Source organism: Tachypleus tridentatus, chromosome 1 (assembly GCF_004210375.1).
Source record: "Tachypleus tridentatus isolate NWPU-2018 chromosome 1, ASM421037v1, whole genome shotgun sequence".
In the NCBI taxonomy this organism is placed as follows: domain Eukaryota; kingdom Metazoa; phylum Arthropoda; class Merostomata; order Xiphosura; family Limulidae; genus Tachypleus; species Tachypleus tridentatus.
The window spans coordinates 100,892,501-100,919,560 of NC_134825.1; the positions used below are offsets into that span (position 1 = coordinate 100,892,501).

General features: G+C 30.7%; 1 protein-coding gene across 9 annotated transcripts in view; it reads right to left on the bottom strand.

Moving 5' to 3' along the window:
- The window catches only part of ash1 (histone-lysine N-methyltransferase ash1), a 128,945-nt gene extending 110,575 nt beyond the window's left edge, over positions 1-18,370 (bottom strand). For 4 of the 9 annotated variants that reach the window (XM_076514922.1, XM_076514912.1, XM_076514884.1 and 1 more), the window contains exons 1-2: positions 18,159-18,370; positions 7,833-8,385 (exon numbers count right to left, since the gene is read on the bottom strand). In XM_076514922.1, the coding sequence (XP_076371037.1) occupies positions 7,833-8,228 (396 nt within the window). In that variant the 5' untranslated portion in view covers positions 8,229-8,385; positions 18,159-18,370. Of the gene's footprint in view, positions 1-7,832; positions 8,386-17,972 lie in introns of those variants that run through there. The other 5 variants (XM_076514894.1, XM_076514942.1, XM_076514904.1 and 2 more) reach the window with 5 other exon arrangements.
- Between the last annotated feature and the right edge of the window lie 8,690 nt (positions 18,371-27,060).

Here is a 27,060-nt window from a genome sequence, read left to right on the forward strand (position 1 = left end):
GCTCTATAGACAATGTAATATAAGAAAATGAGGTACGTGTGTTACAGATGTTGAAGATTGCTGCTTAGAGTCTTCAAGACGTGGTCGCTTACCTATTGACTGTATTTTCACTATTTTATTTAAATTTTTTGAAGGAGGATCCATAGGAAAAAAGAAAAATTTCAGTACCCACTGACCCCACCCACCATGGAGCCCTATGAAGGGATGCACTACAATATCATGCAAGGACAATGCAGCAACGCCAGGGTTTCGTGAGCACTATACCCAAACACCAGCATCAGGCACAATGTCCACAACACCCGTTGAGAACTTCCAACACTGGTACTTGGTTGACTCTAGCCCAAGTGGACCAGCTGACTGACCCAAGGGGGGCCACCCAAAGGCCGCCCGTCTACAGGAATTCAAGGCCAAAGTGGTGTGTTGGGGTTGGACCCCTCAACCACCAGGATCCTCTCCTCCCCTTCATGGGTCGCCACGCACAGCAAACACGTGGGTGGAAATTTAGATCCCAGAGGAGGTAAATTGGGAACAGAACCTTCCCTAGGAGGTCCCCTCACCACGTTCAGCAATCCACACTGAGGGAGAAGGGGTTAGAAGGGGGAAGATTTTCCTTCACAGATAAAGCTGTCCCTACAGCAAACACTGGTGGGGGAATCAGGCAATAAAAACTGTTTTAATCGTTGTTATGTTCAAACTGAGGAAAAGAAACTCCAGCCAAAATTAAGAGGAGGTACATGCTGAATGTGCATGGTGAAAACCCACAACACATTATGAGAAAGTAGCTTGGAGGAAGGGCATATTAATGGGAGTTAAGAGCCCCTTCAAATTTCTATTATTGCCATTATTGAGCATTTATTATTTATAGGTTAACATTAACTACATTCATAGATGGTGCCATGTCCTTACACAAAAATTTATTAAAGTTTCTACAATACAACATATACAAAGTGTGGGACGAAGGTTCATAAATATCTTATATACCTCAGAAAGTGTGCTAACATTCTCTATGATGAAATGCAATGAAAAAAATGACTGCCACAATTGCAATATAATAAAATCAGCTGAAATTTCTACTTCAACAGATAACATAAGGCTGATATGAAGAGCTGTTTCTTGAGACATACCAACTTCCTACTTTTACCTATGATCTTTTAACTTCCACCTATAAGTTACTTCTGCAGTCAATGACCATCAATTAATTAACTCTTTCTATGCAGACATCCTTTATTGCACATCACAATGTTTTAGTGACTTAAATTTAAAAATTTAAATAAGCTACCTTTTATATTATAGCAATTAGTGCAGCATGAAACTATAGCTAGCAATCCATATTTTAATAGTATACAAGTTTTAAATTATTAATTTTATAAGGTAATATTTAAACTAATCACAAATTTTCCTTAGTGTGAGAAATGGGATAGATTTTCTTTTGGAATCCCTTTTTCTGTATTTTATTCATCACCCCTTCAAGAAGTACACAATTCAATGCAAATTCTTCACTATATGATTACCATTGCCCAGACAAACCACAATTGTTATAACTTCAATTTTGTTTGGTTAAAGAGCCATCAAATTCAAAATGAGATCCTTCTTGCCACACCTATGTGTCACATCTTTTATTTCAGAATTTGTTAATAGTTCTCTTATGCTTAAGTCTATCATTTTCATCTATAAAATGATATTACATTGGCATTGTGCTTGAACAGATAACTGTCGATTTCTCTTTTAGTACAACTTTATTCTCATGGGAAAGATAACAATTAGCTTAGATGAATTTGTATTATATCCTTTGGTGCATTATTTGATTAAATAAAAATTATTTAATGTACTACTATCGTTAGTATTAAAAAAGTAGGGTTAAGTGTTGACAGCAAAAAAAAAACCACCCAAGTAAGTACTTTATTTCTGGTTACTCATGTTTATTCTTTATTTATCTACTACTATAACAGTAATTAATATATAAACATAGGGCACTCTTTCAATTATTTAAAGTTAAGTAGAAGTAAACTACATTATAACATGTTTCACGAGGTATACCTGCAAGCAGCTTCTAGTAGCTCGTGGGTAATGTAATTTGATAGTGTGACATGAGCTCTATGTATCAAATGATTTACAACTTGTAAAGGCACTAGTAGTAGTTGGTGGTTCAAAGGGTAATAAAACAATGAAATTTAAGTATAAATAGGTGTATACTATTACAAATTTAGAGCTACTTACGATAAACAAATGTAGTTTGTGTTCTTAATCTTAACATGAAAATTGTTTTTAATTCTGACTAGTAAAAAATACTCAGTATATTCATAGACAAATCTTTTTTCTTTTAGTGTATTAAAGATATTCCAGAAAAAAAATTTTGTGTGTAAAAAATTGCAATGTTTACTGAAAGTCTGCCAATTTTTGTGAAGATAAGCATGCCATATAAAAAGTTAGTGCTATCAAAATTATAAACATTAAATGAGTGCAAAAAAGTAACACAATCAGTCAAACAGACTGACCATGATTTAAAAGATTTAACCATGTGAAACACTGTGGAAATGTATAAAAAGATGGGTGTTGAAAGTAACAGAAAGCACTCCTACTGCCACTACCTCTTCCTATAAAGTCACCCTGGCCATCGTGCAATGTATATGATTTAAGTACATATGCACTGATTTCTTAAACCTTATACAAAACTTTTGGTGAAGTATTAGCCCTTTTGGCGCATTTGGTGACTGCAGTCGACTTGGAGGCTCAGCACGGCAGGCAACCTTCCTTTATTCCTGTTATTCTTATGTATTGAATTTAACATATATAGTATTGGGTACAATAACTGAATATTTCAGGGACTTTTGTTGAGTTATTGCCGAGATATCATGCTTTTAGTGCTGATACCGTAATTAGTTGAAGTATCAAACATATATTCAGCACCATGCCAAACATTCAAAGTTGTTATTCAGCACCAAAAGGGTTAATTAATACTACAATAATGTTATGTTGTTATAAATTATGCAAAAGTTGGAATTTGTGTTATTTTTCAATGCATCCACCCATAAATTTGTTTAAAGTTCATAACATGGACAAAGGACAGATACATTAGTTTCTTACCTATAAAAAAACCAATCAGTGTGTCAAAATAATGCAGTGGCTAAAAATGTTACTTAAGGTATCACATACACCCATTTTTTTCCTTCTATGGAGGTAGAGATCATGTAGTAACAGATTAATCAAATGTGATTAGATGAAAAGTCCATGAATTGATTGAATAGCAAATACTATCAACTAAAAATGTCTAATATAAATGTGTATTTTGTATCCTTCAAGTTTTCAAGCACATTTAATAAATATTTTAAATTAATATATAGTTTCTTTTTCAATAATTCATTCTAAAGAATTATCTAAAGAAATTAAAAACAAAATACAAATCATGAAGGACTATGCACATTTTCTATTATTTACTCATTTCACTGAAGGGAAATCAACAGGGTTAAGGCCTTTAATTTCTTTATGCTTCATGCATGTTCCAAAGAAAACAGGATGAGAGGACACAATTTATGCTCCAGTTAAGACAATTTTATTTTTTTAATACAGTGACTGACTTTTCAAATAACTTATTATCAACTTAATAGAAGCTGGCACTTTACAAAAGTAAAAGAGAAGAATCTTTCATTTCCTGGAAATTAGAAAGGGTAGTTTTTTGTTTTTTTTCTTTTCCTAAGGGTGAGCATGAAAGGATAGCCCAAAATGACCAAACTGTCACTTGCTGTGCTTAGATTATGTTAAAATCATTACAAACACTAATATAAACAACCAACCTTATCATCACAATACCATATTTGTGTTTCAATAGGCATTAGAAATCAAAATATATTTATGGCATGTTTGCTTATTATTACTGTTCTACTTCCTGATTTTCATAAAAATCCAACTTATACAGTGAATGACACAAGGTAGTGTAACAAGGATACAATGTGATGTTATCTATATGGTAAGAAAATAAGCACATTACTTTCTCAGCATGCATTTAATACCTGTTGAAAACCAGTATGCTTATAAAGCCTTATTCAAACTGGAGGTTTTATTTACCATGTTAATTATCATCTGTTAAAAGAAAAGTACTTCTCTAAAGTGAAAAATGTTTAGACTTGTATTATGTGTGTGCAAAATCTTCTAACCTTGGAATGAGCCATAATCATAATAAATTTTATAGTCTAGAATGTATGAGCATAAATGCATCCATCTCCCCCACACACAATACAGAAGCAAACTATACTCTCTGTTACATTTCTAATGTAGCACTGTGTTTCATGTACACAGTTTAATATCTTAAATAATATCATGTCCAATGAACTTTTCTAGGTTATTCTAATACATGTATACATACATACATGCATAACATTTAAAACAAATTAATATATACAATATAAAACTGTAAAAGGTGGAAAAATTATTTTCACAAGATGATTTATATCATTTTAAAACCCTGAAAATTTTAGACTCTACTAATGGTCTTAGTGCCATTGTGACTAACTGTATGTAAAAATAAGATTTCACTAAGTTAACTATATAAAAGGTAAAGACCTTTTCATTGTTAATTTTAAGTTATTTTGCAAATTTAATCAGAAGGCTTAAATATAGCATATTTTAAACTCTTCACAAACTAGTCAAAGACAGTATATTTTATAAAAACTGAAATTATTTAATAAATTGGTTAGCACCCTTGAAACCAAAAAGTATTAAAATAGTAATATAAGTACTAGTAATTAGGTATAATTTATATTTTGTTAAAATGTTTAATTATGTTTTCTAAATATAACAAATTTCAAGAACATAAACATTTGAATACTGTTGGCTTTTCCTTGTTTTATTTGCTTTCGTATAGTTAAAAAATATGTGGCTCAAAATTCTAAATGTTCTTTACACTCACCTCTCATATAATTTGTTACATATACATAACTACTTACATAAGCTCTGCTTTCCTGCCATCATTAAGATTTTTATAAAAGTTGTATCTGTGGTACAACCTATTTATAGTCACACTGTGGGGAGATGGGTGAGAAGGCATTTGAAATTTGTTTTTAGTATAAAAATCAAAAATCAAAATTTGTTTAATCTTACCTTTGAAATATTGTATACCAAAATACCTACAATAAAAAAGTATGTGAGGACAAGTGAGTGTGAAAATAACACAGAAAGAGCTATAAATTTTTCAGTTACAAAGAAGCAAAATAATAACAATCTAGACTATGATAAGCATAATCAAGCAGAATCAGAGTTGAATCCAGAACCAGAAAGATTAAAAGAACTGGATTCAAAAGAAAATTACTAAAGCAGACCAACATTACAGAAGGAATGGATCTGATGGACACACAGAGATGATATTCTTTTTGTCAGGTTTCCTCTCCACCATTGATACCATTCAGTTTCATCTCTCTCTCTTGTACACATATACACAAAATAAAAGAAAGGGTGCACTTATGGCAGAAACAGTTTATTATACATGTGGAGTTAATACTGGGAACACAGCTGGTGGTATAAATATTTAAGATGAATACTATGTCTTGTTCTTGCAGTGTAAGTTACTCAAGGGAGCAACCCAGTTAAATATTAACGCGTGGGCATATTCTAGACGTTAGAGCCATTTATCACCCATATCTAAAACAACCAACTAGTTACGGAGTTGTCCATATTAGTGGAAACTTGGAAAAAATCAGACTAAAGTAGACAGAATCAAAGATAAAATAGAAAAACAATGATCTCCATCTTGGTTAAAGGAGAGGCATTAATTAAGAACAAGCATTCTTAATGATATCACTAATACCACACAAGGTATCATCAGACATCAGGCCACACCCTCTGTCCACTTCTAGAGGGCAAACTCTTCTCATGGGCCCCAATTGCATAGGATGGAATTGTATATAACACAAATGTAAAGGTCAACATACATGTAAGAATACTGACTGGATGAATCCATAAAAATACAAAACTTCCTTAAAATAAAAAGACTGTACTGCTTTTCTTTTTAAAATATTTCATAATCAAAGACAGAAAATACTTGGGCCACTATACACAACTAAAATGTGGTCCCAAGCATTAAATACACATTGAACAAACAATAACTTGAATGTTATGAACTTTGTCTGGCTTGGGATAGCCACAGATGGTTGGTTAAATGATGAAGGAAAAATTGATTAAAAATATTTAATTTGTCTTTATGGTGGCCTGTCAAATGTCCTCTAAAAGGTACAGAAAAGAAGAAAACAAAGACATTACCAATACCAAATTTTATGAGATACAACCTGAAAGATTGAAAGTGAGATTAGGTGTATCTCAATAAACAAGATAGATCAGCTGCACAAGCCAATTTGTTAACATGGATGGAACAGGATGCATAGAGTGAAATTCTACGTGATATATAAACATTCTATTTTGAGCTTCTCTGAAAAATGTAATTTGTACAAAATAACAGAAAATGGTTTTATCAGGACATAAAAAACATTTTTTTTAAATGATAACCTGAGTTACTCAAGGCAGGCAACACAACTGATGAAAGAGTGATAACTTTCCTTTGCAGCTGTAAATGTCAAAACTTTTTCTTCTTGATTAATGTAAAAACAAAACATTTTTCATTTATAGATAGCACAGTTAGTTGTGAAAGCTTCAAACGGAAGACACTGTCCAATGAGATCTAAGTCCAACTGATAGCACAGTTAGTTGTGAAAGCTTCAAACGGAAGACACTGTCCAATGAGATCCAAGTCCAACTGAGGAGAGTGTACATGGAATCTGGGATAAGTGAAAGGTTAAAAAAAAAAAGAAGACAAAAGTGGAAAATGACATCTGTGGCTGTGGCATTTAAAAATGTTAGTAACAGCACTTCATAATTTGCAACTAAAGAAGCAGACACGTAAATGTCACAAAATAAGAAAATGAAGAATGAAAGTCTGCAGAGAAGATAAAGGCAGACAAGACACAGTATTTTGAAGTCAGGATCTCTGCGAGACAGTCCAATAATATTGGTAAATAGCTTTACAGGCAATGAAGGTGAATAGGACTAAGAAGAAAAAAATTAAACGATAATAAAAGCATGAATAATTCATCATTAAGTGATCAAATGAATATGAAACCCTCCATGGACACCAACATGTAATAGTAACATCCTAGACATATTAATCAATAAGGGTCAAAAACATAGAAATGGGACCTCCCTGCATACTAAAGGCATAATATATGAGCAAGAACTTTAAAAAGAATGAAAGTTTCTGATACTGATAAAAACATTTGCAAAAATACAGTGATGTCAAAATTCATATTGTTCTAGGTTAAGGGCATGCCAGTTGTTAGGTAAATCTGTAGTATAACATAAAACCAAAGTTTATATGCAATCTTCTCATGCACAGGTAATAAGTCATGAGGGAGGTGGAAGAGTAGAGAATTGAATAAATAATTTGCACTCTGGATGTTCAGAAATTTGATTTTTGTTTGTTACCAGTATAAGAGCAAACCCAACAAAACAACAACAACTCTACAGAATTTCATAAGTAATGCCACCTAACTTGAACTTGAATTTTAACATATTACTTCAAATACTCATTTTATGAAACCATCAGTTTCTTTGCAACAAGGAACAAACAAACAAATTAATGACATTTGGAAATTTCAAGAGCATACCTATTGTATGCATAAAAAAATAAATTCAAATTTGAGATGTCTTATTCAAATTACTAACATTTGGAAATTTCAACAGCATACCGATTGTATGCATATAAAAACAAATTCAAATTTGAGATGTATTATTCAAATTAATAACATTTATTCCATTACAGACATAAATGTTACTTTATAAAAAATACTCACAGTAAAGTACTTTGGACAAGATGACAGACAATGTCTTTGTTGTTCATTCTCTCGAAAGCTGCTATCAGTGCCACTTTGGTTTGGAGTTCTAACAGTGAGTTTTACTGCTGGATTTTCAGAACTTCCACTTCCTACAGTCTCTACTGGCACACTATTATCTAATGTTCCTTGACTCTTTGGAACACGTTTTGCTGCAATCTTTAACTTCAACTGACCATTATCGTAATTACTTTCTTTCACAATAGAAAATTCTCTTTCTTCTGAAATGCTTGAACACCAACTTGAACAACTGCTTTCATCAGACTCTTGACTACTACTACTGCAATTACTGCAGCTTTGTCTATCTGTCCACATCTTTTTCAACAAGTGTTCTGATTTTTCATTGGCAGACCTCATCCTCTCTGGCCCATAGGCACTTTCCTGAGAAACCACCCTGTACTAGACAATCTTTCTGGAATAGGCATAACTGATGCAGAGAGAGAGAGAAAAAATGATACTCCAAACTTTAGCACACTTGAAGACAATTTCCAGCATCAAACATGCACATTTTTACCTAAAATAAATAAGTAGAAGCAAGATCAAAATAAAAACAAATATAGTTTTTCCTTTAATTTCTAAATTTATTTTCTGTGAACAACATTAAAGATTAACATTTTACACAAATATAAAACTGCTGATAAACAACAAATACTTAATAAAACAATCACACAGGCCTGGCTCCAGCTCCCACCCCCTTTTTCATTTGGGGTGGGTGGGTCAGTGGAGCTTTTGTTAATTATTTTTAATGATTTACAAAAATTCAAAATGTTTCTTTTTTGTAACAGATAAGATTTTTTTAAACTGCTAGAGAAGATGCACTTGAGTGGATCAGATTGAAATTTGGAGCACATAGCCCACCCCAACACCAGCCATATAATCACCTCACCGTGCCTAATACGAAGTATGATTTATGATTGAATTTGATAAACTGCTGTAGAAACCCAAAGTGGGGTTTTTTACTATAGTTTGAAAGTAGCCTATCTATCCAAGTATTTCTGACTGACCTTGTAAAGCCCTATCCACTTTAATAACTGGACTATTTAATTAACCTTGACAAAACCATTTTAAGTCTAATAGAAAATAACTACATCACACAAGCAATTTCCACTTTGTTTACTCAAACCTTTTTACTATATATCCTAAGGTATGACAGCTTAATACTGTAAGATTAAAAATAAAAGTTTCATTTTGACTTTTACTTGTTGTAGAAGTTGAATATTGTATTGACAGATTGTGGCAAAGCTAATGTCTGAGGCTTAGCTTAGAAAAACGCTTCTAATTTTATAATCTCACCCAAAACATTTAAACCTCTGGAATAAGGATAGGTAAAAATGTGCTCAACTTATTTTTTCTTACAGAATCACATTTGAAATTTAATTACTTTCAATATATGTCAATGTCATTAAACCTTATATTAAAAAATATTTAATAGATTAACTTCTAATATCATACATGTTTTAATATCTTAATTTTAAAAACAAATATTTAAATACATTCTCTATCTTTACTTTTCTTTACCAAGTAACACTTGTCTGCTCTGAATTGCCCAATATGGTTAATATTTCCATCCCTATTTATGTTTCTGATTATGGATACTAATTAAACTTATACCAAAGATACTGTTAAAACATCATCTATCTTTACAGCTCCCAATAATCTTTTAAACCAGAAGGTCTAACCTACATGCCATACCCTTCTATTATGTAGTTTTTCAAACAAATATCTATTCTCTCTGACACTTGTGATTATATTATTTATTACCAATAAAAAAATATTTTTTAATTTGCTGATTTACATATAATGGTTGCTCATTTTCATGACAGTTTTTGAGTTATTCAGCAAATAGATTCAAAATACCAGCTAAAAAGATTATTTTATCAACACTTCAAGTCTTCAACAACAGAAAAGTACAAGGCACACATATACATACTAAATCTTGTTTATGTATATTTTTGTATAAAAAACTAAAATGTATAATTACAGACTTATTAGACAAGAAAAAGATTTAAAAATAATAATTAATTTCTCCACAAGACATGCATGCAAGACATTTGTGCATTACTAATGCAATACCATAACTGAGCTATGCATATGGTAAGTGATTTCTAGTTTGTTATACAGGTTCAGACTCTGACAACATAATTCAGAAAAATTTTAGTAAAATACTTAATTAAAATTTTTTTTGTATACAAAAGACTTATAATATTTACTAAAAGCGTATTACATTTTTGAAGATACACATACTATATTAAAAGTTATACATGTATAGTTTCATGCTTACATAGTTTATGTAAGGTTGATCAGAATGACCAAGCACATATAGAGCTGGTCAACCAATATAGAAACTTAATTTTTTCATTAAATTTATCTTAAGACATTTGCTCTGCTTTTATTCATGTATTAACATTAAAATACACAGCAATAAACTATGGGATACAACAGTTTGGTTATTGAGATAATTTCCTACAACTTATGAAGTATTTGCAAAATAAAATGTCTTACATGTGATATTTTTATGAATTCAGAGCTTTGAAAATTCAAAATTTCCCAACATGTTTTTTAAGAAATATTAAAAAGCCTACCTTATTGTAACCTAGAGTACTGACTTTTGTCTTTCTACATTCTAGTAAAATTTCTAAAAAAAAATAATTATTCTGGAAAACTATAAATTTTATCTTTGTTTAGATTCCAAAAGCACAACATAGAATTTCACCACATTAATTATCATTGTCATATTACAAAATTATCTTCTTTACCAATCTAATGTTAAAAAGAAGTCATCTTGTTTTTTAAATTGTTAATCAGGAAGTTTTATTTCATCCATGTAATAAACTCTAAGTGCACTTTGTATTCATTTATGTGTATACATTTTTACATTCCTTTTGAATGATTTTCTCAGCCCATTGAAGCAATTATTTAGGCTAATGAGAACTAAATTAACCACAGTTTAATAACAGCCACCTCGTCAGAGAAACAAAACTTCGTATGGTCAAATGCAAAGTCATCTAAGCCTATATCTTAAGTTCAGTATCAAATTTCATATAATACATTATTTAATTTTTAATTTAAAAGTAAATATTAAATAAACACATCTAAACATTGTTTTTTTGTGTGTCACATGGTACTTTGATGTAGCACTGGTTCAAATTAGATGTATGTATTCTAAAGATGGCTGGAATAGGTATTAAAACTATTTTTATTTAGGTACTCATTGGAGTACTTATATTGTATTCAGGTTAACAAAGACAATTTGCAACTGACCATTGCTAGACACGTTTCACAGATGAGTGTGTAAATGGGTACAACATTCTATGGGATGTTGCAGTTAGAAGTAAAGATATTAAGGTATAAAGGTCTTCTTTTTAACTGGTTCAATTTTAGTTTGAATTCTCATATAAGAAGGGAATCTTTAAGTTTGCATTTGTTTCCCTACTTAATATGCTGGTGTTTTCATTGGTTATGCTGTGCTTATTTGATTTGCAGTGTTCAAAAATGTGTGAAGGTGTTTGGGTTCAATGAATCTGGTTTCCCTTTCTCTCCTTGTCACTCCAATACATTATAAATTAGATATCTGTAATGTAAAAATACAAAGTCTACAGTTTTGTACAAATTAGCAACTCAAATTAGTGATAATGAAAAGGCAGAATATTAATACCTTTTATCTTTTCTATTTGCTTAGCTATCACAATATTTAACAAATCAGACAGTGCCCCCCACTCCTTAAATTGTTGTAAACAGTCCTTTATATATACTTAATATTATATATGACATGTAAATACCCAACTGAAAGCAAAGAATGTTCTCTCAGCAATTTTCTAAGCCATTTCAAATATAGCAGCATTGTTGTTTTTTCACTTTTGAGCTGGTAAGTTGAATCTTTAGTCTGTTCAGGATTTTGTATTTTTTTTAAGATATTAATACAGCTTAATTATTAAACTTGATAAACTATAATGGAATTACATGGTATCAATGAAGTAATTTTTATGATTTTCTGGTTATTCATATGTACATATAAAACCTAAAAAAAATATTTCATTTCACATCCTACATGTGCAAACTTTCCTAAAACTGAGCAAACTAAGACAAGCAGCAAAGCATACATAGGTCATAACTAGAATGGATAATTGTGGTTTATTTTTTTATTTGCTGTTCTATGTTTGAAGAAAAATAAGTTTAAGAACTTGTTTGTAAATAGTAATAATCTATATACATATGCAGTTTATTGAAATGTGACTATATTTTACTAAATACTAATTCACTAAATCACAGCCAAGACATGTCACTTTGTAAAAACTAAAGGTCAGTTTTATATTATTGAGTATGGTAACATAAGTGCATGTGTGCTGCACCATTGTAACTTATGTATTATTAGCCAGGCATAGCTCAGAGGTCAAAGTACTAAAAATAATAAATCCATATAAGTGTATAATGTTATGCGATTTAAGCTATTTTGTCTAAAATGTTTATATTTTTGTTTTATATATCTGTATACCTCTAGAATGAAAAATCGTAACTTATATCGATTTCCTAATTTTATATGGTTGTTAAAAGATTGGTCAAATTGACTGAATGCACACACAGATTTGTTAGTAAAAATAACAAAATATAAAGTATTTTTCTTATGCAACATTTGATAAAACTACCTGAACATAAGATTATTACATATGACATTTGAAAATTTTCTGATGCACAAAAGTAATTTTAATCTTAAACTGAAAATTACTTTGCTTGTTGGATAGACAACACAAAAAATAAAAAAAATCTGAGAAAAACATTGTTTAACAAATCTTAAGAATTGATAAAAAAAAATCTGATATTTTACGTACAAAAGCCTTGTAATGTTTACTGATAATATGCCAAATTTTGTGAACATATGCTCACTAATTTAAAAGTAATAGAATGAAAATAACACAGGTGCAAAATGGTTATAAAATCAGCACCTGGGACCAAGCTCATACTGAAACAGTTAACTGAAATAATCAGTGAAAAAATTTAAGACATTTCAAATGGTTGACAACCAGACCCTGGTTGTCCTTTCATAAGTAAAAGTGTTCATTCTAAACCTATTCCAAGTTTTAAAAGTGTTTGCTGAGATGGTCATATAGCAATGATATCAGATAAGAAAAACAGATCAACTCATAAGCTTATATTTGCAGTACCTTCAAGTTCTTTCACCATGATGTCATATACCCAACTTTTTCTATTTACTCATATATCATGAAATACCTTGAAAATACCATGAAATGCTCCTTAATGTTATTTGAAAACAAAAACAAAAAACATTGATATAAATGTTTCATTTTCTTTTTTAACAATTTGAACAATCACTGCAAACAAGCCACTTCAGGAAAAATGGTAGGCTATGGCAACAGGATCACTACTGGAACTCCTCAAAAATACTACTATGAAAATGATACAGTAACTTATTGAATGTTTTGTACTGAAAATTCAGAGAACTTTCTTTCCTACAATAATGAGCAATAAACTGCCAAAGATACATAATTCCTATTGTACACATTGTATGAAGCTTTGTTTACATCTTAAAAACCTGCAAAAAACTGTTATTTTGCTCATTTATATTTTCATGCATGTTGTATCCATTCCTATTATTCAATTCTTATAGGACTGGGTCAATCCAAGGATTTTGTTAGTAGATTTGCCATTGTAGCAATTACTTTGCATCAGAAAAAATTAACTTTGTGTACACTAAAAATGTCTTTGTATTTGTTTTATCTCAATGTCAGAGAAATTTTTCAGCAGCCCTAATAATGTATTTCAAATAAAAAACTGATAATTTTTTACTTCTCCAACATGACCATAACTTTTACCCAAAACAATTTATCACACAGTAATCAGAGCAATCATTGTTGCGGTTGGTTGAACTACCACACATGGCATGTTGCATTTTGAATAAGAATGTTTTTCATGGTGTGTACGTATGGGGGTTTCCACGTACTATTACAAGTACTTTGGAAGACAAACTGTAGTACAGTGTGCAGCTAGAGAAAACATATTTTTGAAAATTTCTGCAGTAGTCTGGACTTGATTGCAGTAGGTGCCTTGGTAATGAAAATCACTATGCACATGTTCAAATGTTGAACTGAGCTGACAGAGCTGCTTAACAGAAACATGTAAATAACAATGGAAGTATCACTTCATTAATAATATTCACCTACTATTTGCATTTCATTGCATCTCTCTGGTTCAATGATGAAATACTCGCACAAGGCAGCAGAGATACATTTCTGAAGTCTGAAATAATTTGGTTGTCCTAAGGATAATCCCACTCACTAAATTTTACAACATTTAGCTGTTTGACAATTTCTGGTCACCTCAGAAAACCATTAAAATTGTTCACTGATTATGATTAAGTCTATTCATGCTTTGAAAATAACCAAGTGATCAACAGTAGTGTTTCTTATTATCACAACTATCAAAGTTGCACATGAAAACAATTGTTGAAAGCTTAAGAACAAGAAAAAAAAACATCAGGACTATAACTGTGGTAGAATTTGTTCACAAAAAAATGTTTCTAACAGCAACTTACCACCAAGCTAAGCCTTTATAACTTAGTTACTGTCTATATGCGAGTCTCCATTGAACTAGAAGCTACAGTGATTTCTACTGTACAGTTGAAAAGAAGAGAGAAAAAGAGCTTTCATTAAGTGTTTAGATCACAGCCTCTGACTTCTCAAAGTTGAGATATAGGCAATTTCATCATATTAGGAAAAACCACTTTAGAAATAGTGTCCCAATGATTTTTGATATTCTATTATCATGATATATTATACATCATGTTAGTTATGAATTGAATATAACTAAATATTGAATTTGATAAAAAATTATTCACAAATGTGTGTGTCACTTTTTAATGAGAATCTTACAATAATAAATATTTATTGTCACAAAAACTCAAGGTACAAATACGAATAATTTTTTGTTTATATCCTAATATTCCTTTTCATTCAGTACAATTTACAGTGAAAGAAAGAAATTCTTAACTCAAAAATATTCTTCTTACTTAACTAAATATGGCAATTATGTAGATGAGGGTAAAGATGAAGGTTTGTAATACCTGAATCTTCAAAAGAGGTTCAACAAAGTATTGATAAATAACTAGTAAAGAGAACTATCTCTGTGGAATATAGAAGTTAGCTCAATGGATTAAGAGCTGGTTAGCATAGAGAAAACACATTAATGATATTTATGATAGAGTTGTAAACAACTTGGTAATTTTTGTTGACAACATTAAAGTTTTAGACGTAGATGGCTAAGCTAAGACAAAGATTTTACAAAGATTTGGATAATTTGGCAAACTGGGCAAATAAATTACAAATGCTATTTAACAAAGCGAAGCACAATGTATTATATGTTGACTACGTTAACTCTAATAACCACTTTTATGGAAATCAAGTGAACAATGTAATGGACGAAAAGGATCTTAGTGTTTTATTAAATAAATCTCTAACCTTTCAGGCAACATGTTGTTTCTAAAAAAAATCAAATTGCACTTTGGTTTGTATTACAAGAATATAGAGGACTGATGTTAAATCATGTTTCCATACTTAACGGTAAGAGCGGTAGGATTAGGGGCAGATTTAATATTTTGGCAAGTTAAAAGTCATTTGTGAACTAGGAAATTTTATTTTCCAAATAGGGTGGTCAGCCTCTGGAATGAATTATCTTCTGGGCTGCATATAAACAGAAAGATATTATGATGAAATGAATATGAAAACCACAATTGGTCCAGATATGACCCTTGTCATCCCTCAATGTTATGATACAAAAAAAAAAAAAAAATCATATCACCCACTATATCTAAATAGCTTTATATTGCTATGATTCACTTTTGTTACTTTAAATGTAAGCAATCGAGTTCTGTTTTTACTTGGTATACATTTCACTGAAAAACTATTTGTAAATAATAAAAAGTGCTAGACTTTTTAAATTTGTTTACAGAAGTGTGTGTATATACAAATATTACTACATACTATAGGTCAGATTGTAAACTAAAGCAGCATGGATCCTGTCAATGCAAGATGTGTATGTGAAACTAAATCAAAGGTGCAATGAGAGATCATGTTTTAAATTACATCCACACTAATTTTTGATGTAGTTTTTACCTAAAACGCTACTTTCTGTAAGACTCAATTTTTCTAAAGTGAAACTAAACACTGTATATAATCAGAACCTACAGTTGTATTAATAACTACATACATTTCCATAAAACAATTATGTATCATTAAACAGACAACATGATTTATCTGAATATACAAGTTACAAACTTAACATAGTCATGGATTGTTGTTGGTCATTTTGTTGCCATACACCCAAGTAATAGCTGTTGGATGAAAATAAATCATAAATTAAGTGATATTGAAGGTTCTTATGGTCCATCTCTTAGCCTTCCTCAATAAATAGAAAATGATGAGAATACATAGTTTTAAAGCATTTTAAATATTACGAAAACAAACAGAAAGGGTGCATTTTTCTTATCAGATATGTAATGATTGATGATGAGTGATATGGTAACATACAGTTAAGCAGTATTGTAAGATACAGATTGGCTAAAATATCTGAAAGAATGAGAAATGTTAACTATTGATCTAACAGCACTCATAAAACAACATGGGAAGTTTAATCATGTAATTAAATAAAACAAGTTTATTTTTAAAGAAATAAGCTTGTTAAAAATTATCTTTCATGAATGAGACTAATAAATGTATTCAAATTTTTAATACTTTTCTTATTCATAATATCAAATGTCCTACAAAAATGCTATTTCAGACCTTGTTTTTAGTGTTAGAGGTTCGAAAGTCAGAAATCCTATATGAGAGGACTAAAATTACTTACACTGGAACCAGTTTTATAACTAAAATGGATAGTGCATTCAATTTTAGAAAAGTTAAAATTAAAAACTGACTGATATAACACAAACTATTAATGAAGAATGAGATACTTTTATTAGTTGTATCAAAGTAACTCAAAAGAGATTTGTTTTCAATCTAATTTTTTTTATACAAAAGAACAATAAAGTTGATGATGAAAGTTTCAAACCTGAAATACACTATAAAGGCAAGAAATACCTGCAACGTATTGAAACAACTATTTACTAACATATAAATAAAGTACACAAAAGAGCAATAAAGTTGATGATGAAAGTTTCAAACCTGAAATATACTACAAAGGAAAGAAACATCTGTAAAGTATTAAAACAACTATTTACTAATGAAGCAGAAGAGGTAACTAGCATGATTATTTTTTAAAATATATGGAACATCTTTTCTAAATACTAAGGCAGCAATGAGAAGAGAGTTCTCACTGATGACTAAAATAATTTTTTGCTCTGCACTTTTTGTGTATATTATGCATCACAGTAAGCAAACAAAACTGATTTTGTGTTTTATAAGTTATTCTTGTTTTTTATAAATTTATATATATATATATATTTATAATTTCTTAAATACAACTTGATGCTTTGGTTAGACATTTCTAATATTTTCTATTGCTACTATACATGTCAATTAAGTATAGAATGCTTTCATTTTTTTAAGTAGGTATCAGGTGAAAAACAATGCAATTTAACTACATTCTATGAAGCTAACAATATTAGGTTTGTATGATCATGATATAACAAACTGTGTAATATTAGTTCAAAATCATGAAAAACAATGGTTAAAATTACCCAATTTATACTTAACAAACATATAACAACAGCATAAGTTACAGCAAATCTAAAATAAAAATTGAATAGTGACACATTATACAAGTTCAGGTTTACATAGTTTAATTGTTTATTTACTTATTAATTCACTGACTGTTGCATACCTTAATCATTGTAATTCAAGCATAAAAAATTTGCCACTGTAAGTTAACAAATTTGACAGTAATTACATACGGAAAATTCAAAGATTACTGATAATATATGACATATATACCCAGATTATAAAACACCGTTATTAAATCCTTATTATGAATGTATAATTAAGCTCCAGTATTTAAAATAAACATTTGTATCTTTGATGTTTGAAGAAAACAAAAAATGCATGACTATAGTGCTGCAGAAGTAAAAAGTTGGATATACTGTTTAATAAAACTTACTAATATGAGCTTCGGCGGTTCTAGATCCAGTAAATATCAGCGGTCGTAACTCACAAGTTAACGTAATTGATTATGCTTCGTTAGGCCTAACGATATGACTTACAACAAGGGAAAAAATAACTTACCATAGTAATAGTATAATGTAATGATACATTGTTTACTCGGTCACGTCATTATTCGACTCACCTTAAATTCCATAACGTGAGAAGTAAAACGTTATTACTATAAAACTAATAAATTTAAAAATAATATAAAATTGTAGTTCATTTAATAAAGTTATTTTATTATGTATTTTAGGCCTACATTTCCAAACCAATATAATTCATTAATTAACAATGGCGAAGCTTGCAGAGCGAATATGACGTCACAATCTGGGCGACAATTATGAGCGCCCTCATAAAAGACCAAACATATCCCATGCAGCATTTGATAAATCGGGATTAATGCTCATGCATTTTACCATAATATTCCTGTTGTTGTTTTTAATTTCAGATTTTTTAATTTTGAAAAATATTTAATATTATGTGAAATATTTAAGGCATTTAAATTGAAAAAAAAACTTTTGCAACTGACTGTAACGAGACAGGTGAATATCATGTTTTATCACATTACTGCTATATATTCTTTTGATTTCTCACCTGCATTAAATGAAACCTGTACTGCGTATGTGTTTTCTTATAGCAAAGCCACATCGGGCTATCAGCTGAACCCACCGAGGGGAATCGAATTCATGATTTTAGCGTTGTAAATCCGTATAGAAACTTGTACTGCACATAGAAAGATCAAAATCGAGTGTCATGGCTCTGTTGTAAGTTATACTTCAAACTTCATAACTTAATCACTATCTGTAAAAAGCATGACCTGACTACTTGTTTATGTATTAAATGTTCTTACATTTCAAAACATCATATTCTGTATATGCAATATTTGTAGCTAAAATTACTCAATATTCAAACTCATAACAATAACTTGTTCATAAAGTTTTTGGAGAAGCTCCACCACATCTAGAAATAGCATGCTTTGTGTAAGTGGTATGCTTTGCCTTTAGCTGGTACAAAGACCTAACAACACAAAAATTGCTCCCTACGGCAATGATACTGGTGAAAAATCACGCACATGCGAGAGTGGCTCAGCCGCAATCACTATTTTTATGACATAAAAATATACTTATAAAGTTATAACGTAGCTGCTTATGGGATTTAAAGTTTACTACATAGTATATATTTTTTGATGAAACTTTAGCATTTTTGAGTTTGAAATAATTACATGTCCACAAAACCCCGAAGCATTAGTATGCGAAACATGCTGATTGTGCTTCATATAATATATGTTGACTTTTGATTTCACAGATTAGAATGCTATTTCAAACATTTTATGTACAGGTATGGTAATAATTTAAAGGCTTCGTCTATTATCTAGAGACAAAGGTACATTATTTAAAAGATACGAGTAATTAGTTAGTGAAGTTAATGAGTATTCAGTGAGTTTACAAATTCAATATCAGAAATGTTATTCAGTGTTAGAAGTGAAGTTGACTGAGTATATTTAGTTACTCTAAAGATTAGTGCGGAAATTGTACAAGTATATTAATAAAATTCCAACTAAACGTTATTAGTAGAGTAGATTTTATAGTGATTACAATAGTGCATATTGAAAAGTTTTGTATTTGAAGTTAGGCCTCCAAGTGAAAGTGACTGTAAAGGGGAAATAAATTAATTTTATCAGTTATCGTCAAGTGGATTGGATCTGGCATTATTTCAACCAAATAATCATAAATGAATAAATCCAACAAAAGAACGTGTTACAAAGGTACATAACTATTTAATCTGTTAAATGTCTAGCATTGAAATAAAGAACTAAAAATTATGTTTGTCAGTTATTGTTTCTATATTCATTACTGGTTTTATTCTAAAATAAAAAATAAAACAAAAATAATCAACATCATTTTAGTAGCATACACAGATTGAATAAGAAAGTTAGGTTTCGAAAAGTATTGTGGTTTAAACATACAAAACACGATTTAAGCATATTTTCTTAAAGATCATAGTTTTTAAATAATTAATCCGAAAAAATTAAATGTATTGGACGTATTTATAACTATTACTTACTGTAAGCATTATTAGGTATTTTAGAACCATTTCTTACGGATGTGTTTTTTTGACGAGAGTATTAGCTACCCAAATAAGTGAATGACGAGAGATTATTTTTTAAACAATACCATATTTTGAGTAATTAACCTTACTTTTAAATGCTGAAAAATGGATTAAAGAATATAATTTTTCACGCTAAAATTTTTATTAGTTTTAATATAAACGCTATGAAGATTTCTTTTAAGATTTGGTATCATGAATTTGTCATTGAGGTTTTATTTCGTTGGGTTTGTGAAAATAAATCCTAGAAATTTGATTTTAACTTGCTAACTCTAACTAGACATAGTTTTGCAGTCCATTATATTTTTACATATTGCCCTTTTTGCAATGATAATTTGAATTTCTTAGATTTTATGTATGAGAATGATTTAATTTAACGCCCCTTGCTAGTACAGCGGTAAGTCTACGGATTTACAATGCTAAAATTAAGGGTTCGATTCCCCTCGGTGGTCTCAGCAAATAGCCCGTTGTGGCTTTGCTAAAAGAAAAACACACACACATTTAATTTAATTATTTTAACAATGGTGATGTAGTTAGATGTGCCTGATGGTAAATGGCGATTTATGAGCTAAAAAAGAAATAAAAGTATAATACTGCCAAAAACACACACACACATATGCTTCAACAAAAATTAAGACAAAAAAGATGTTATAAATGCTCTGAAGTTGATAATGTTTTGTATGTTTTTCTTATAGTAAAGCCACATCAGACTATCTGCTATGACCACCAAGGGAAATTCTGAAGTTGATAGACAGAGTGAAAAACTAACATTACTCAATAAAACTGCCCTTAAATAGTCCAGCACTGAATAATCAAGTACAATTCTTACCCATCATATTAAACTCAATATCACATCACATGTTTCGTAAAATATACATATGTGTATACATATTTCCTGAAACTTACTGACTGTATATTTTTGTTTAAGCCGTGGGGGGCGTTATAATGTGACGGTCAATCCCATTATTCGTTAATAAAAGAGTAGCCTAACGGTTGGCGGTGGGTGGTGATGACTAGCTGCCTTCCCTCTAGTCTTACACTGCTAAATTAGGGACGGTTAGCGCAGATAGCCCTTGAGTAGCTTTGCGCGAAATTAAAAATAACAAATTTTTGTTTTCTGAAGACCTTGTTCTTTTCTACCAGTAGAAAATACAATTCTTAAATATAGCTCAGTTCATACCATATTTTATTGTATCCCGTCACAGAATGGCTATCATGCTCGTAATAGAGTTCTTGACATATCTGCCTAAAACTACCAAATTCTTTTGAACAAATACAATAAAAGCTACTTTAAAATCACCGAGTAGATCTTTAGAAAGGCATGCACAGCATCTTTTATTTCATGTAATATAAGATGCAGGAAGAATATAGTATTTTGGACAAAGCAAGAAACTCTCAAAAAGCGTTTCAGTAAACATCAAGTTTCTATTAATGTTAAAATAAGAAAAGATATGGACATTCGTTTGCCCAACATTTCGTGCATCCAGATTATTATATAAGATATAGTTTTTTTTAGGTATTGAAACTATATTTAGAACTACAGCAAAAAGAGAAGTGAAAACAAGGTAATATAGTTTACAATTTATAACACTTTTAATACTGATTGAAATCACTTTGATTCCAAAAACAGCAGCATTCGACTTTTGTTGGATATACAATACTGTTCAGTTTAAGAGTTATTATGTAGTTTATTTAATGATTATTTAGTTTTATAACAGGGTGTTAAAAGTTAATTATTTTGAAAGCGATAGTTATGACAAGTTTCGTTACGTAATTCTGTACGAGTCATGTATTGGATATTTAGTTTAATTGTTGTACTAAGCTTTTGTAATACTTTTCACGTCATGTTTCTCGAAGCTTTTAGGTTTTTCTTGTTATATATCACAATGTTGTCACTAGAGGGCTATATATTTCTCTCGCGTGTTATGAATCCATACAGACAAAGAGAACAAGGAAGTATGTTGGTGAAAATAAAAGCTAAGTTGGACTGGGAATTCTAAAGCAAGTTTCACAACTGGTATTGTAACAAGAGAGATAAGAAGAAGAATTTGTCTTGTCAAAGGGTATTCTAAAAGTAAATGAACTCGCCTGTGTGATCTCTGACAAAAAAAGACAATTCTCCAAAGCTTTGAATACATACATTTGACTTCTTTTAAATATGTTATTTTAAAACACGTGGATTGTGTTCTGTGAATTTAGTTTTTATATTTATCTTCCTATAAAACTTGAAAACATTTAATCACTTCTCTATGAGACGAATATAAGTTATTTGTGTTTTTGCTCATATGCTTATGTACACTTGAGTGACATTGCATATGTAACATATATAACTGATGTTTTCGTTTACTCTCATTTGTCATATTTGTAATATGTTTATCTACATTTTTATTTCTTGTTATTACTGTGTGAGATGTGGCCTCTGTCTTAATGTGCAAGGACTTTTAAGACAAGTGGTTATGATTCTCAACCTGTTGTCTGCATACTTTGTGGTCGTCAGTGTGCTATAAGAGTGACGGTCAAATCACTTAGATGAGTCAATAATACTTCTGTTGATTAGCTATCTTCCCTCTAGTCAAAAAATAGTTATCTAATAGGGACGGTTATTCAAAGATACCTCTTGTGTAACTTTGCACAAAAATTCTAAAACAAAGAAATAATTAATTATTTTTTAAATTTCCTTCTAATTGAAAGTAGCAAATTATTTCTAATCTTTATTCATATTATTCCTTGTGTTACGTTACATTTAGCTCTCACATTATATTTCTTTTGAAAATTTTATAAAGTAATGTTTAGTTTCCCTTCTCCACTTCTTAAGTGTTTTCTTTTTGACACTCACATTTACCGTGACCAAATTATAGTGCCGAGTTGCTGAACAGAAAGCTTGAGGTGGGTTATAAGAATGGTAGTTAATTCGTTTTCTAGATTTGTAGCCTGTGTCCAAATCTAAGTATTAATTTCTTATATTTTTTTACATATACTAGTTAGTAACTAATTTATTTTGTAGTTTAATATACAAATCTACCCCTGTATTCAAGGAATTTTCCTTAAGGACTGTTGCGACGACGGGAGTGAGATCTAGCCAACGTTTCCTTGTTAGAAGGGCTAGTGTGCTATCTAGTCACCTAAGGTCTTCTTCATTAAGATGTCAAACATTTTATAGGCTAATAGGAATAAGAAAATCTAATACTACAGCACACGCACAACACTTTTTTGTGAGAAAATGTAACTAAAAGACGAAAAGCTCAGGTATTTACGAAAACCACAGTTAAAATTAGGATTTGGAATCATATTTGAACAGATCTCATCGAGTGTGTTCTAGAAACATATAGTTTTACATATTTTTTCTGTTGTCCAATGAAAGATAATACAAATTAACAAAGTTTTCAATTGAAGCTATTCTTTTGTTTTCTCTCTTTAAATAGAAAATGGAACGTATGCAGCTTGAGACATATACTTATGTCTGGGGAAATCTTTTTGGAGATTCTGATGAGTAAATAAAAAGAAAAAGAGCAAAAGATAGGTTTAAACTCCTTTAGCTCGATGTCATAAAATTTATTGGAAAGTCTGTGCAAGCAGTAAAGAATAAAAAACAATAAAGAACCATAACCATTGAATTCCGAAATTGTGAATTATACCATGATTGATTTCTCACTAATTTAATAAAAACTGCCAGAATGAAGGTAATACAGTGATTAGTGTACTTTCATCATACCCATCTTGAAACAAACCTTCGAATCATTGGATTCTGAAGTTGATTTGTGTGGACTTCTCCTGGTTCTCTAAGACTTACTATTCATTGTTAAGTCAACGTCTCACAAGTGGGTAAGTTTTGACCCATTTGAATATTCTAAAGTTAAAACTTTGATGATTTCCAAGAAAACTTCAAGAGATAATCACTAAATGATCTGGAAAAGAATGAGATGAGCAATAAGTAGCATACAAGTGTTCTTCGTACTTTGCTAATGGAGCAAACCTCCCATAAAATAGTTAATGTTTTGTTTTTTGCCAAGAAGTGAACACTTACTTATTCTAGAACCACTGCGACATTTCAATGAAGAAAGTAGTTTGTTTTATGTGGTGAATATTCATCCAAGACTGAAGTATATACTTGAATCTAATAGTAAATAGATGAGTAGCATAGATTTCCTGTTTCTAGCCATTATGCATATCACTATTAAAACATAACATTGCAATTGAAAATTTCCCGATTTTATTATTTCATTGATAAAGAAGAATATCTCTTAATCAAATCATCCTGGCATCTTGGTGTGGACCTAAATGAATGAGTCATTTTGAAAGGATTTGGAAATTTTTATCAGACAAAAAAAAGTTTGGTACTATTTTTGAGGGGTAGGTGGCTGGAACAACCATGATTAGATCTGTGACATAACCTGAGACCTTTAAAGCCAAAATTGAGAATTTAATTACTAAATGTAGAGTATAATGATATAATAATAAAATATGCTTGAAATGCTCTAGATGTGATTGTGAGTGTCATGACTTAAGAGTGGCGATTAATTTAAACCAGGTCGGAATTTATTCAAAGATATCCCACTCTATTTGACATGCCTGCTAAATCCTGAATCGGTAGTATTGCTATCTTCAAAAAGGGGGTGAGTGGAATCATGCACTAGAAGTCATTACTTTAATATTTTATTAATTTAACGGCACAGTAAAGCCCAAGATGATATATTAAAGTTGAGGCAGATGCAATTTGCATTACAAAATGACTTCCATAGCGATTCTCAAATTTAAAATGTATTTTTCACAATGAAGAGTAAATATAAGAAGGATGGTATAATACCTAATATGGTACCACCACGATGTCATAATTACATTAATGTTTATTTGTTTTTGTTTTCGTTTTAGAAGTAGTGTCGATCTTCATGCATCAACATCTATCGAAATAATCTTAAAACACCAGTTTCTAGAATTATTCTCCTGATGATTATCCTAAGCTCAGTACTAAATAATACTGGGCAGGCTTTTCTGGAAGATGTTAGTTATCTCCTAATAATGTGTGTGTTTAGTTATTCTTGTGAACAGTACTTTAATAGTTATAAGTATGTTTTAACCCCTGCTTTGTTTGGGAGTTATATACCACAGTGGTTACTCCATGGAGTTTGTATCGTAATTAAAGATTTGTTCATTTACTCTGTGTTTGGTATTAAGGTTGTGATTCATGATCATGGTAGATTGTTTTCTCAGATGATGTGGAACTTCCAATAGAGAAGAGTTAAAGACGTGATCTAACAGCACATTGATAGCTAAGAAACGCCCTCTACTGGAACAGGAACTCTTGCTAGACATGATGAGAGCTATGTCTGCATCATAGTTCTGTCCTCAGGTTCAAAAAGTTGAAATATTGTTAGAAGAAAGTCACGCTAACTGAATCTCTGCTTATTACCTCCCATATAAGCAGCATAGAATTACAATAATAGATCATGATGCTGAGAAGCAGTCTGAGCATCTAGAGGTAAATAGGACTGGTTTCTATTGGACATCCTAACAATTACTAACTGTCTTATGCATCGCAGTGTTAGTAAGGATTATCTGTGACAAGAAAAAGAGGTGCAATAGACTTGGTAGGTGAATGTCTACAGGAAGAACAGTGAGAGCAAACTGTCATGATGATCTGTACCATTGTGCAACGCAGCAGCAGCTGGTGATCTCGCCCGAGGATATCATGTTCAACATGTCTTTGAAGATATGGAAGATGAGGATATCCCTCGATAACCAACAGTGTATTAGTTACATGAGAAAGGTTGGTATTTGTGCTGCCCTAACATAATGACTGTAAAATGAAAACAAACAGAACTGTTAGTGCTTAAATGAACAGTAAACGATACTTTGAACCACAATTTTGAGAATTTCAGGCTGGCTAACTAATACTCATTGGACTCATGAAGACACAATGCAAAGAACGCTAAATTTGTATGGGTTAACACTCGCACTCTAAAGCATTTTTATAAGTAATAACCCAATAACTGCGACACAATAAACACTAATGTGTTCCCAAAATACAGCTGACTATGTGGTGTACTAAATGATCCACAGAGTGAAGTTCATTGTTCAAAGACATAGACTTCAGAAAACTTGACTGGTTTTGCAAGCCTTCCTAAGCATACTGCTCTTTGATCATGAATAACTCTTAATAAAATGTCTATAAAGTCTGTCAAGTTGCCTCAAGTGGTACCACGTGGATCTTAATGATGATTCCTGATCAATGCTGTTCCTTTGGTGATATGGTTTGAAACAATTAGGTCAAGCTAGCTACTAAAACAAAAGTCGCAGTGACTAATGTGGTTGATTCTGCTCATAAACAATTTCAAAGGCTATAGGTTTTTCCACGACTCTATATGAATAATATTATGTTATTGATGCTAACCTCAATATTAATTTGTAAATTATTCATATAAAGTTGGTAAAAATTACATTTCACCAACTTAATCTGATTCACGTCATAACAGTTGTTACTCATGCAGTTTGATAACATAAATATTGTGTCAACTATTGTGTCTGTCATATCCGAGCTGCCCTGAGAGACTTAATATTTGCAAGAGCCCATAGAAGCACCGGATATACTAAATGTAGTATGCTTCACATATCATCATATCTTTGTTTTTCAATATTAGAATAATCAGGTAACTGGGTATTATATTGTCCATATTATGTCATAAATTGAGCATAAATGAAACAAAATTTACTTCGTTTGAAGATATGGTAAGCGCAAAATGACTAAAAGCGAGTTATGGCTAGAAAAGCTCCATCTATTACAAACTACTAAAGGCTAAGATCGGTCTGGCCACTAATTTTCGCAGCTGTAGCGATAGTGGATAAAGGAGTAGTAACTGAATAAAAAATTATGAACACGTCATCACATGTAAGCTTATGGTGAAACACAGATATGAATTTTAGTTCCTATGAATGCCAAAACT